Source organism: Maniola hyperantus, chromosome 7, assembly GCF_902806685.2.
Source record: "Maniola hyperantus chromosome 7, iAphHyp1.2, whole genome shotgun sequence".
NCBI classification, from domain to species: Eukaryota; Metazoa; Arthropoda; class Insecta; order Lepidoptera; family Nymphalidae; genus Maniola; species Maniola hyperantus.
In genome coordinates this window covers 12,097,256-12,111,374 of record NC_048542.1, presented here as the reverse complement: position 1 = coordinate 12,111,374, position 14,119 = coordinate 12,097,256, and the positions used below count along the sequence as shown (strand labels likewise).

General features: G+C 34.5%; 2 protein-coding genes across 5 annotated transcripts; one reads left to right on the top strand and one right to left on the bottom strand.

Moving 5' to 3' along the window:
• Nucleotides 1–447: 447 nt before the first annotated feature.
• On the bottom strand, nucleotides 448–5,194 carry mus312 (mutagen-sensitive 312). The gene is made up of 4 exons (XM_034970185.2): nucleotides 2,582–5,194; nucleotides 2,174–2,487; nucleotides 1,081–1,233; nucleotides 448–609 (listed from the first exon to the last, which is right to left on the bottom strand). The coding sequence occupies exons 1-4, from the start codon at nucleotides 5,043–5,045 to the stop codon at nucleotides 535–537; spliced, it is 3,006 nt and encodes a 1,001-aa protein (XP_034826076.1). The 5' UTR covers nucleotides 5,046–5,194; the 3' UTR covers nucleotides 448–534.
• Nucleotides 5,195–6,053: 859 nt separating this feature from the next.
• On the top strand, nucleotides 6,054–12,688 carry LOC117983627 (mucosa-associated lymphoid tissue lymphoma translocation protein 1-like). 4 transcript variants are annotated; one of them, XR_011236900.1, is made up of 7 exons: nucleotides 6,054–6,323; nucleotides 6,714–7,042; nucleotides 7,814–8,003; nucleotides 8,336–8,604; nucleotides 9,523–9,606; nucleotides 9,917–10,064; nucleotides 12,016–12,152. XR_011236900.1 is itself a non-coding variant. In XM_069499465.1 (7 exons), exons 1-7 carry the CDS (start codon nucleotides 6,214–6,216, stop codon nucleotides 12,117–12,119), a joined length of 1,137 nt encoding a protein of 378 aa, XP_069355566.1. In that variant the 5' UTR covers nucleotides 6,054–6,213; the 3' UTR covers nucleotides 12,120–12,688. The 4 variants fall into 4 exon arrangements, 3 of the variants coding, with proteins under 3 accessions (XP_069355566.1, XP_069355567.1, XP_069355568.1); XM_069499465.1 differs by having other exon boundaries at nucleotides 9,917–9,967; nucleotides 12,016–12,688; XM_069499467.1 differs by lacking the exon at nucleotides 6,054–6,323 and adding an exon at nucleotides 6,373–6,579 and having other exon boundaries at nucleotides 9,917–9,967; nucleotides 12,016–12,688.
• Nucleotides 12,689–14,119: the final 1,431 nt, after the last annotated feature.

The window sequence follows — 14,119 nt, the reverse complement described above, 5'->3', positions numbered from 1 at the left end:
GAGATAGCAGATTTTTAGAGCGCTGTCCCTTTGTTGAGACCGAAAAAACGTCATAAAGGTATAATGGGTGACAGAGAGAACGCTCTACAAAGCCGAAATGTCATTCTAAAGGCCGATGTACATTACTTTCGGCCGCGCACTGTTGAAAGTTATATCTTAATCAGTTCAGTCAGTTGTCTGTCTGTGTGTTACCTTTTCATTGTTGTTTTATTGGGGTTATTCCACTAATCCATCATACATCAAATGGGGATGATTTTAACGAAATTTTTTATGGAGATAAGCTAATTTTTTATCCCGGAAAATCAAGAGTTCTCACTGGAATTTTATATAACCTACATCCCGGTGTGGGAAGTAACAGGTAATATTATCTAGTAAATAAGTAATACTTAAGTGATTACATTTCCCTGTACTTTTGATGTGATTATGAATTGTAATTGAAAATCTGAATAACATTTTTGTAATTAATGTAATAAAATAAATATTATTTACATTGCAAGTTATCTAGATCTAATTTTAAAAACATAATTACAAATGCTATGATTTTCTATTTCTCGAATTGTCAGCCGTTTTCACTGTGATGCATTTTCTATCCATGAATTTTAGTATATCCTGTAAGACAAAAAAAGTCTAGTGTTTCTTGCCATAACAGTAGAGAGATTACTAGTCTGCGACAGGTCGAAATGGCAATCGGGGTATGAGGCGTGGGGACGCCCCACACACCCGTACGTCACCCGCGCTTGCCCTTACCGGGTTAGCGTGGGGGCTGTGCGGGAGGGCCCCGATTGCCATCTCGACCTGTCACGTAATACTAAACTAATAAAATAAGATATCTTTTAATAATTTCTAATGAAACCATTATTTTTCCGAAAAAAATAATAATTGGGCCAGTGCAGGGTACAATTCTAGGACCATAGTTTTTTCTAGTTTATATTATTCACCATCATCATCAAGATCAACCCAACGCCGGTTCACTACTGAGACGAGTCTCCTCTCCTAAGCCACCTAAGTAAATAAATAGAGACATAATACAAAATAGTAATATTCACAGTTTAAGTTAAACACAGTAAAGCAAATTCATACCTTAGGATTGTACCTGTATCCAGTGGCAACCAGGTCTTTATGTATAACATCAATGTTCACAGGTTCATAACGCAATATAGCCTCCCTCAGTCGCCACCGACATGACACATAGTTGTGGAAAGCAACATGTAAAGGGACCCTACATGAATGCAGCTGAAATGAATAACATAATTAATTCAATAGTGACATAATGTGTCAGTAATATAATATGGACGAATATTTTCTGAAAATACATTCCAGCCCATAATCAAGTCAAAAATGAGGTAATAATATTGGAATTGGAACCCTCGTAGCTTTAGTTTTAAGTTTGCGTAATTATCACCACTATATCTTAGAAATCCAACATCTGACCATCAAAAAGCGTTATTAATTACCTATTTTGAATAAATCATTTGACTTTGACTTTGACTTGAATAATATGTACATGGAAAATGACATGTCACATTGCAAAATAAATATGCGGATATTTCTTTTGCGATGCGACATTTTTAATTTTTAATAATACTTTTCATGTGTTGTCAAGGACACCACTGGGGTGTAGTTTACAATTTTATTCTGTTATGGTAACGAAACCATATGTTTTATATAACGTAACGTGTCGTTATTCGGAAATGATATATCAGTCATAAAACATATTTCAATGTTGACTTGATTTTATTTTATTTTATTTTTTATTTTATTTTATTTGACTAACCAACAACATTTACACATACACAAGTATTTACATACAAAAGGATTTATGATTAAAGGACACATAGCATAAACGTTAACAACTGGCTAGTACAAAAGATTTAGGTACAATGATGTTATGACTTTAAAAGGCAGTAAAGTAAAACAAAATGTAATTAACACTAATTATTAGGAAATTAGGAATTAGCACTAATAATTAGATTGTGAGTATAAGTCCGGAAAATTGCTATTGCGCTGGGACCATGTCTCATTAACATCGAAATGACGTCATTTGACAAATCTTTAAGTGAAAATATACCATCAGCTCGAAACTTCAGTCTAGTGCTGACACCACTAAAATGGCGCATTAGCAATTTGCATTTTTTTTTCAGAAAACACATCCATTTAAATTATATTATAATACCTTAGCTTTCTCTCTTTTTTGAAAGAACCAATCTTCGGTATTGCATTCAATATTTCTGATATCTGGCTTTTCAGTTGTAATAGCATACAAGTCATTCTCTTTATTCACTTCATGCATGGGTTCTATAGGTTTAACAGAAGCTTTAGATATATTTTTTATAGAATCTAAAGGTTCACTTTTAGATGTCTTTTTTGGTGAACTACATTTTTCATCTACATCATCCCTCTTTTGCCGTTTTGATGGTGATGGACAATCATCATGCGATTCTACTACTGGGTGAGTTTGATTGTACACATATGTTAGTAATTGAATAGCTGTAAGAGAAAATAGATCTGGATTACAAAATCATCACTTGATGTATCAAAAAAATTGTGAAAGCACAGCTAAATAGTTATTTAGAACCTATACCTCTTTTTCTCTTAAAAGGTTTGAGTCCATATTTTTCCAATTCCTTGTGTCTTTCAGGTGTAGACATGGATGCATAGTCCAGCATAGGAGTTACTTCATTCGTTTTTATTATGTACTCACCATTTTTAGGTGTATTTAATATATTCTTAGTATTTTCTTTTGGCATTATTATTACATTAAATGTTTCACTATTGAAATTTAGTTTTTGTGATTGAGACTGTTCTTTATGGGGGCTTATAAAATTTTCTTTATGCAAGTTACTTTCGCTCAATGATCTTTTCTTTGTTGTAGAGTTATGACTGCTTTCTCGTGCTGAATGATTTTTATTGTATGAAAAGTCATTCATAACTGAAACATCTCTGAAGTCGAAATTCACATGTGTAGACTGATGTAAAGAATAGTTAAATTCTTTGTCTGAAATTTCAAATACTTCTGAACTCTTATTGTTGTTGGATTTACTAGCTTCCTTTTCTAATGAATAACTTCCATATCTACAATCATTAGATTTTAAAGAGTTTATGGATTCACTATCAATATCATTATTGATTTCATCATAATCTATTGATATATTGTCTCTTTTACCAAGACTAGTTGAATAATTTGAATTAGGTTGATTTGTCGATGTTTTTCCTTGTGATGAGTTAGAACTCTGAGTTAAATCTAATTCATCTGGTTGATATTCAACTAGTTCATTTACATATTCACTAACTTCTCCTATATTTTTAAGTGTACTTTTATAACCATGGATGCTTTCATAGAATTTGTTGTATAAATGATCTTTGAAACTATTACTTGAGCTTTGATAGCTTTGGTCTTTACAGTTTTCAGTACTGGAGTCAATTTCACCATCGTTAACATCATCTATACATATTAATTCAGGGAGGTCTCTCTCTAAGAGAGTCAAATTTTGCTTTTGTGGCTGCATTTTCAAATTATCGTTCACTAGTTTTGTTGTATCATCGTCCACCAGTATTATTGTATCATCAAGAGAATAGTCTTTTTTAGTATAATTTATTTTCTCTGACAATGGATCATAATTCTTAACTTGAGTAAGATCCATAACTTCAATATTTTCATTTTGAGAGTAAATGTTATCATTTTGTTTATTTGACTCATTTGAGCTCTGTGTGAGGTCAATGTTTTCAATATTTATTTGTTTTGAGCTAGTAGAAGAAACACATTCAGTTATTTCCATCAAATCAATGGACTTCCTGTTATTGATATTAATTTTATTATTAGTATGTAGCTCTGTTTTAGCAAGTAAATCAGAAGAGTCAATATTTACACACTCTGTTAAATCCATACAATATGTATGAATATTGTCACTCTTTGATAGTGTTAGTCCAGAAAGATGTACATCATTATCTTGGGATTCCATTACTGCATATACTTCATCATCAAAAAGATCTGGAGAAACACATCTTACCTGTGAGACTGACATAGTATTTAAGTTTGTGTAACAATATGTTTCTTTTAATGTAATATTTTCTGGGGTTAATTTAATACCATTTATATTATCTATGTGCCCAGCTTCATTTTCTAAGGGTTTAGATTCATGAAGTCTCAATTGGACAGTTTTATCTATAGTAGTACTATTATTATGTACAATATCACGGTATTTATTAGTAACTATTTGCTGTGCTGCAAATATTGTTCCACTTAATATGCAATCTAATTCATGTTGGTTGCATATTATGTTATCAAAGTTGATATCAATGACTTCAACTGTAGGACTTAAGGGTCTACCAGGTATTTCAGACCAATTTCTTAAAAGAGTATTTTTATGACATGATTTATCAAATAAATCTGTTACATAGTAAACATCATTATTTTTTATATGCTCGTAAGCAATATTTGTTGCTTTGTAATATAGCTCTTTGTCAGAATAATCCCGCTCAAAGACTTTTATAGGAGTTTTAAAGATGTTTCTCGCTAATACTTCAGAATACTTATCAGAGATAATCTGTTGCCTTTCAGTTTCAGATGTCAGCAGTAGTTTATACTGTTTCTTGTATCTTTTTCTTCTATTTGTGTTTGTTATTTTTGTTTTGGGAACTCTGAATCCATACTCTTGTAATGTTGTTTTTATTTTTAATATTCTCTGTCCAGATGTCAAATGCTCAGTGCTGTTAGTTTCTATATCTGAGCTATTCTCTTTCTTTACATCATGGTGTGACTTAGATAGTGCAATAGCTAGTTGTAGCTCCTCAGAATCAACATCAACACCTGCTTGCTTGCATATTTTATTAAAATCCTTTGAATATGACAACACATCACTTTCTTGTTTTTTGATCAGCGCTCGTATATCTTTCTGGCCTCGTGTACGTTTTGGTTTCTTAATATTTCTAGGTTTCTTCACATTTTTTGGACCAGTGTTATACTTCTTTTTTTCCTGAAAGTCGGATAGACTGTCATCCATCCCAGTTTCAGTCGAGAAATATTTGCTTACTACTTTGTTAGGCATTCACTGGCAAACAAAAACAGTCTATTTGAATAACTAAATAATTTATAACATCTTAACACTTTAACTATATCTGTATATATTACATAATATATTCTATAATTCATTAATCATTATTTATCTGGCCTATCTGGTCTCGCTTCTTCTTCCAATAAACGTCTTATAGTATCGCCGGATCTGTTCGGAAGTCCGCCAGCAATCATAAGCTTTCTTTCTACTTCTTCAATCGGGTCCTGGTAAATTATCTCCAATTTTTTTCTGTAATTCTTTGTTACATCAGAGAACCTGAAATATTCATTTGAGTAAATTATTGAAGAAAACCAGCATCTGTCATCTAGTTCTAGGGTAAACAAATGTATTTTTCTATTATATTTAAGACATTCTTTGGACTAACTTACTGGTAAAATGCACCAATTAAAACACCGACACTCACAATACCTAAACCAACTAAATTTCTAGCTCTACCAGCGGGAGTTCCTTTAAATTTCCTAGGTTTCCATTTCGAACTATCCACTCCAATCGCCATTTTTGATTAAGTGACAAGTGACAACTAACAACCATTTACATGGCTTTTTTACGGCTCTGGGTTCCATTTACCTGGTTTTATTTTAATTTATTTTACCTGGTTTTTTTTTAGATTTAAGTTTATTAATAGTTTATTTGTTAACCATTGATAATAAATTACCCATCCGTGGTATTCGGATTTATTTTACGGCCCTGGATATCAGTCAACCATAAACCATAACAAAAGGCAGCTAGGGCCTAGGGTATAGGATGGGTAGTATAGGATTTTAGATTTACTCCATAGATTAATATGTATACCTGTGGCCCTACCGCGGTTGTTTGACAGCTACAATGTCACGATCGCAATCATCTCGGATTGGTTAATGCTCGCTCACTATTGGCCACAATGCATTGTTGCAACAAGAATCGCACAAAGTCAGCCAATCAGAACAATTGAGATTGTAATAATGATTGATGCAGGTTTTAGACAATCGCCCCGAGGATTTACTCACTCCAATCCAATCCAAGTCAGTGCTGTCAAAAACTCAAAAATCTTTCAAAAACACAAATATTTTGGTGATTTAGTTCGGTTTCTTTGTTCGGTTTTGCTTTAAAACAACAAAAAATAATGAGTGATGTGTTATGAGGATTTTAATAAGAATTCAAAATGTCTTATCCAAAGCCTCTTTTACAAGTTTTATCTATTAAAGAACAAAAATACGCGTCTAACCTAAGTATAGAGGTTTGTGAAAGAATTGCTAAGTTAGCAGATCTGAAGTAAGCATTTAAAGCTTTCTTGTTTTTATCGGATACTTAATTATGTGTTGGGAATGCTAGTGATTCCGGCTATTAAGGAATAACTATATATCCAAAGAATAGAGTAATAAAAAAGGAGAGGACGACCAAAGAAAAGGTGGATGGATTGCGTGAAAGAGGATATGCGTGAAAAAGAGGTGGATAATACGTTGACGAATGACAGGAATGAGTGGAAGAAGAAGACATGTTGTGCCGACCCCACGTAGCGTGGGACAAGGTAAGGAAGAAGAAGAAGAGTAATATCCGCAGTCATTGTTTGGGTTTGGGGTTGAAGAAAAAGGAATGTTTTCATAAAACTAGTAGTAGTATTACTATTTCTTGAGGTGTGTATATATGCTATTGTATTTTTAGGATTGAATTTAAAGGTCCTAAGAGACCTGGAGAACAGCTGCTCAAACTCCTAGACCGTAGAGGATATACATTTGAACAATACACAAATTATATGAATTTAGTTAACGGACTAACTTGCTATAGCCCTGAATCTAAAGTGGCAATACTTATAGCTAATGACAAATATGAGCATTTGTCTAAATTGGTTACCCCTTCTATAGATTGTGAGTCGCTGGGACAAATTTTAAGAAAATTAGGCTTTATCACAATCACTGTGAAAAATACTAAAAGTGGCGAGTTTAAGGATATTTTAATTAAAACGATTGGATTAATACCTGAAAATTCTTATTGTAAGTAACTGCTCCAATGAAGAATAGGATACGCAATAGTGAATGATCTTCTAGGCAAATCTACACCATCCTTGGCTGCGTCTTACAAACAGCTGTGAATTGTAATCATAGTCAACCAAAATATATATATATATATATATATCATGATATATGTCTTTAAATCATGATATATATATCATGATTTAAAGACAGTTGAGTATAACTCATGTTTTAGAGTATAACCTTTCGTTTCATGAACAATATTCTAAGAAATGAAATGAATTTATCTATTTCATGTAGGTCAGCCTGCACCATAGGTATAATGTCAAGACAATATACATTACATAGGCAATGTAACATTACACTACCTTTTTGTGCTGCTATGAATATAAAGCTGACCATTTTCATGCAACCTTGTCATTAAGAACTCCGTCAATTGTATAATAACCAGGGCTTAACAAATCGCTACCCATATTATTATAAATGCAAGTGTGCTTGTTTGTCCTTCAGTCACGTTGCAAAAGAGCAACAGATCAACTTGATTTTTTGCGTGGGTATAATTAAAAGACCTGGAGACATAGGCTACTTTTTATCCTGGAAAATCAAAGAGTCCCCATGGGATTTTTAAAACCTAAATCTATGCTGATGAAGTCGGGAGCATCAGCTAGTGTTGTTATATTATATAACACTTGTCCAGTAAAATTAGTGTTATGCAGTCTCAGAAATAAACCTGTAACACCAAAGCAACTAATGTAAAAAAGATAGTGCTTATATTTTACTTGTGTTTTTCAGGTGTTTTATTCTATGCTGGACACGGCTGTGAGCTCATCAACACCAAATGCATATTAAGCACTGATTGTCCCACTGATAACATTGAGTTAGATCACTGTGTTACTGAGAACTGGCTACTAAGAGAATCTGCTAAATGTAAGCCAGAACTATGTGTACTCATTATGGATATGTGCAGGAATAATTTAGACAGGTAATGGTACTGATTCTGAGCACACCTAGACTTTTCACATCCTCTTCTTACTAATATAATATGAAAAGGACAGACACAGTTTAAGTTTTAAATTTAATTTAAAACCATCAAACGTCGTGACATTAGCTGCCAGTCGCGAGCCTATTGTTTAAATTTGTAGAGTGCACTAAAATTTTGTCTTTAAATGTAAAATTCATGTTCCATCCTTTTTTAGCAATAATAAAAAGAATAAGTTGCAGACTGTAATTTTAGTTTAGAGAAAGACAACAGAATCGGCGCCAATATGGCTACAAATTTCCAGGAATTGTCTGTCAACTGTCAAGTTTTTCCAGGCATACAAATCCTCAAATCTTTGCAGCCATTTCCAACATAGAAGAGTACACAATACACAGTAATCTATTAATCAGTTATTCAACACAATCATCCAGCGCTGCATACGAGTGTGTTCTGATAGAGAATGATGAAACTATTGGGCTGACATCACTTTCACTGGCAACTGAAGATGTAGTACATGGAGGAGCCAGTCTATATATGGACGCTCTGTGCAGCAGGTTGACTGAATATGTTGATATGAGTACTATGTTGGATAAAGTTCATGGAGGTAATTTGATTCGAGGTTTTACTTAAGAAAGAAAGAAATAAAATAAAATGTTTTAAATTCGAGGCATTAAGTAGGTAGTAGGTATAGTCCGCGACAGGTCGACATGTCAAATGCGCGTTCGCCCGCATCGGGTCAGCGTGGAGCTGTGCGATTGCCATTTCAACCGGTCGCATAGTCTACAAATGTTCTAAAAGGATCAGTTTATAGTGTGGGCAATATCGTCTTGTACAGCAGCGCAACTCCTCGCTCCTCAAATAGATAGGCCACTCTGCTTCACTCTCTCCGTTTCTAGCACTTTTGAGCCTATCCCGCAGACCACAAACTTTTTATCGGCCGATAGTTTGGTCGGTTTCTTAATCAGTATGAAGATATGTAATGTTATATTTTGCGCACTTGCATACATCTTCATACTCATTAAGAAACCGACCAAACTATCGGCCGATAAAAAGTTTGTGGTCTGCGGGGACTCTTATAAATATAATATATTGGGCGCGTATAAAACTCACCTCAAGGTTGACTCGAACTATCTCCGTCATGATTTGCGCGTACAAAACATGGCGCGTAGACAACAACCAATAGCGGGGCGGACGTGCGCTATGATTGGCTGAGATATTTCACGCCATTCAAAATAAAATTTCTGCACAGGTACATCGGCGTAACTTATAAAAGTAGTAGTTCTGTACCCAGTCCTTTCTAATCTGCTGACTCTTTTAGCTAAAAATCTAAAATGTACTGTTGTAGGAGGAGTAGTCAATATTGTTATCAATTTATTTTAGCGTTCGTATTGTTATTAAGTATGTAATTGTAAAATTATATTTGTAGTGAATAGTAATTAATCAGTATTATTATGAGGGTATCAAGTAGTTTCAAGTTTGTTGTGGATTGTTAATTTGTAGTAAAATATCTTTCTATGTACAGATGTGGAGAATTCAATTAAGAACCAGAGACCTATAAAGGTGCAGTGTGGGATTTCCAAAAGGTTTTTACACGATCCAGTGAAGGGTCAGTATGTAATATTAACTATTCTTTTGTTCAATAATTGCTATGTAATGATATAATTAGTATTTATAATAATATATATTGCCTGCGACTTTGTCCACGTGGATTTTGGTTTTTTTTAAAATCCCAAGGGAAATTTAATTTTCTGGGATAAAAATAGCCTTATACAGGATGCAAGCTATCTCTGTACAAAATTTCGTAAAACAGATGGGCTGTGTGAAGGCAGCAGACTGACAGACAGATAGACACACTTTCGCATTAGTATTAGTAAATATGGATTACATAATAATAATGAATTATTTTATTATTACAGGTGATACAAAAGAACTTTTATTATTGATAAGGGAGGCTTTACAGCAATATGGTGAGAATTGTTCTGTGTTCTGAGCAAGAAATCCTAAGAAATACATAATTGAGCTAGATCACCCATTTCAAGAATTGATAGATCAAAAGTAGTAGTAGTAAGTAGTAAGTAGTAGTAAGTAGTGATCAAAAAGTATAGGGTTAACGTTCCAACTTATGACATTATTATCTAGCTCCAGTTGGAAAAGTACCAAGACAACCTGACAAGAAATTATTTTGATAATTTTTAGGGTTCCGTACCTCAAAAGGAAAAACGGAACCCTAATAGGATCACTGTTGTCTGTCTGTCAAGAAACCTACAGGGTACTTCCCGTTGACCTAGAATCATGAAATTTGGCAAGTAGGTAGATCTTATAGCTGACATTTGGGGACAAATCTGAAAACCGTGAATTTAGGGTTAGATCACACAAAAAAATTAAATTGTGGTCATGAACTAATAATTACCTAAGTGAGTGACTATATCAAGTGGGGTATCATATGAAAGGTCTTCACCTGTACATTCTAAAACAGATTTTTATTTATTTTTATGCATAGTTTTTGAATTATCGTGCAAAATGTCGAACAAATACGACTGTAGTACGGAACTCTCATTGCGCGAGCCTGACTTGCACTTGGCCGGTTTTTTTAAAGATAGTATTTAAATTATAAACAACCTAAGCACAAATTTTTATTTTATTGTACATTGAGCAGTCATCAGAAGTAAGAACTAGCGGTGCTACAAAATTGTTGAATACACATTATTTTTTATATAAAAATTTATCATTGATATTTTAAAATAAAACAAAAAGTAAACAACAACTGTATTTTAATTAGATTTTACACATTTTTTACCTAAGAATAATTATTATTATACTTTTTTTACTAATCATATATTTTAAAATGATTTCTTGAGAGAATGCGGCTGGAAATGGTTCACAATATTTACCCACCAGCTGTCTTCAACACCTTTTGTGAATTCTCTTATAAATCTATAGTTGAGAATAAATATTTTGTCTTGGTATTCTGGCTGCACACTGCAATAGTAAAAATATCTATTTAAGTACCTTTATTACCATTATTATATTTAAATACCAATATAATTACAAGTATAATTTTTTTAAAGTACATACCCCAATGAAATTGGTGGTAGGTCACCAGTTTCTTGCATCTGCTTAAGTCCTCTCAGCACATGATAGCACATTGTTATTTCAACCCATCTCTTATCGGATTCATCAAACATAACTCCCACCTGTAAAGTATTAAAGTAGGCTTTTATCAGTGTCCCAATTTTTACCAATAATTCCACTAATCTAAATTTCATGATTTTAGATCAATGGGAAGTATCCTATAGGTTTTGATTCCCTTGATGGATCTTGACGGAAACAACAGACTGACAACAAAATGATCCTAGAAGTGTTCCTTTTTTCTCTGGATATAAGGAACCCTAAAAACAGATTTCTAAAGCTAAAATTGGGATGATGCAGCTAAAGCTATAGCCCTATTTTTAAGCATGGGTTTTCAATGCACCAGCTACAAAATAGACCAATATAATATTATATTTAATTCAATTATTTCAACAACCTCCCTGGCACAGGAGACCTCCCACTAATAAGACCATAGCGCTTACCAAAGCGCTGTGGTCTTATTAGTGGGAGGTCTCGGGTTCGATTCCCAGCAGGGGTTGGGAATTTTATAATATCAAATTTCTGGTCTGGTCTGGTGGGAGGCTTCGGCTGTGGCTAGTCACCACCCTAGTGGCAAAGCTGTGCCGCTAAGCGAACGTTCCTATACGATGCTGTGTAGAAACCAAAGGGGTATGGTTTTAATAAAAACTGCCATACTCCTTCCAGGTTAACCCGCTGCCATCTTTGACTGCATCTTCATACCAACAGGTGAGATTGCAGTCAAGGGCTAACTTGTATCTGAATAAAAGTAAAATAAAAATCTACACATAGCAGGCAACAGCAAGCTATTCATCTGAAACATCAAGATGAACATTAGCTACCTGATAAGGAAAAGCATAGAAAATATCCTCCTTATTGATTGATAGCATCTCTCTCTGTGAAACAGATAGTTTGGAGACTGCTGTCTTCAGAGTTGAGATGGCGTCCTTCTCTACAAGCCCCTCCAGTGTTTTGAAATCACTTCTTTGGAGACAATCTGAAACAACCTAACATAAAATGTTAACTGAACTAATGTTAAATGACGTAATGTAAAATGTTAACAGTCAAGTTGAAACAGTTTCAAAAATATTGTCAATAGTCTGTTTTTAATTTATTTAAAAGAGTCTTTATTGAACATTTTCATCAGTCAGTTACTTATTATAGTATTTTTTTTACTTTTCTAACTCGGTTTGCATACAATTGTTTTTAGTTTATAGGTTCTTTGTATTTTTTGCTCACTTTGTGTGCAATAAAGTTTTCTATCTCAAAATCTTACAAGCTTATTATTGTAAGATAGAAGGCATTATACAAACCTGCACAGCATATTTAGAGGCTTCAACAAACTCGCTTAAAGTGAATTCAGAATCAAAATAGGGCCTGATAATGAAGTTTGCAAACATCCAGTTTTTAATGAACTTTATGACCGATGGCCACACTATTGGAGGGAATTCCATTAACTGTGGAAGTCTTCTACTCTCCGTACGGTCATCGCAGTAATTCCGACGTTGTATGTTTGGGCATATTGAAGTTATCGGAACTTGTAAATATTTATACGGAATTCTTTCACATAACCTAAACGTCCGACTCCTAAGGACAGTCCTAACAACTAAATTCATATTCGGCTATTTTAAAGAGATATTTATAAACAATGTAGACGGAAAACATGAAATGCAGCACCTAAACGGCTATAAAATTAAGAAATCAAAAATGAAAATACAAGTCAACAACTTCAGCCCGCTGCCAAAGAGTATATAGTCATAGAGTAAAGTAATACACTGATATAGTCCACGATATAATCCATATTACATAGAGTAAATAATATAATTACTACGTTTCGCTGCCACAAATCACTATTATAAGCACCGTAGATAGAATAATAGGTAGATTTAAGTACTGTGTAACCGCGTATGAGATAGCGATCGATAGCACGACGTAACGATGAATAACACGACAATTATTATTACCATTGTTTAGTAGTTAATATTTGTATTAACCGATCAACAATATTTGTATTAATCGTTTTTTATGTGAAAACCAGTAAATAACTCATGAGAAATACAATTACGCCACGAATTCTCAAAGTTTGTTTTGCAACTTCTTGTATGTATTCTTATAAGCCCTCGGTCTTGGGCCACACAAGACCGTTAGCCCGGCACAAGGAAGGACAGAGTTATCTTCTCTGTGTTTCACTTGGGCGACTCCTCTCTGGCGCGTCCACGTCGCGGGGGTGGGCATCACGTGAGTTAGTAGGCCGGCTCAGGTGGTGGCGAAGTTCAGAGGGGGACCCAGTACTGCGGGGTATATCGCGGTCCCCTGCCTAGGGTTACAGGTGAAGACCTTAACGGCGGTGTTAGCGGAGATTTAGTTAATCGGAACGGTAGCATTTGGCGGAAGAGGCACGCTCAGTTGCAGAGCGTAAATTGCAACCTGAAACTAGGCAGCAGTAGCTTTCAGTAGGGTTCTGAGGCTGATGACGTGGGGTCAGGTAGGGCTTGGGATCCAGTACTTGCGCAGGCGTAACCCCTTGGGTGTAAACGGCGGCAAGCTGCGATGTTGGAAGGCAACGGGATACCACCGACATTAATTTCCCTAGTTAGTCAGTTCATATGGAAGAAGGAAGAAATGGTATGGCCCCGAGTTCCCGGCGTCCCTTAAATGGGACAGGGGTGCTAAGAATCTCCGGGGGGAAACTTAAAAAGAAAATGAAAATTGGCACATGGAATGTAAGAGGATTAAGAAGACCAGAAAAAGTAATAAATGTAGCTATGGAAATGGAACGACTAGGTGTTTCGATTTTGGGTTTAAGTGAGGTTAAGTGGAGTGATTCAGGAAAACATGACGTAGCGAATAATGATAAGATAATGTACTATTCTGGAGCTGATGCATCCACGGAAACATATGGTGTTGCTATTATGATCGACAAACGCATAGACTCTTCTATATCCAACTTTATCCCGCTCTCTAATCGTGCAATGATGTTACAACTTAAAACAATACCAAGACCCTTGAAT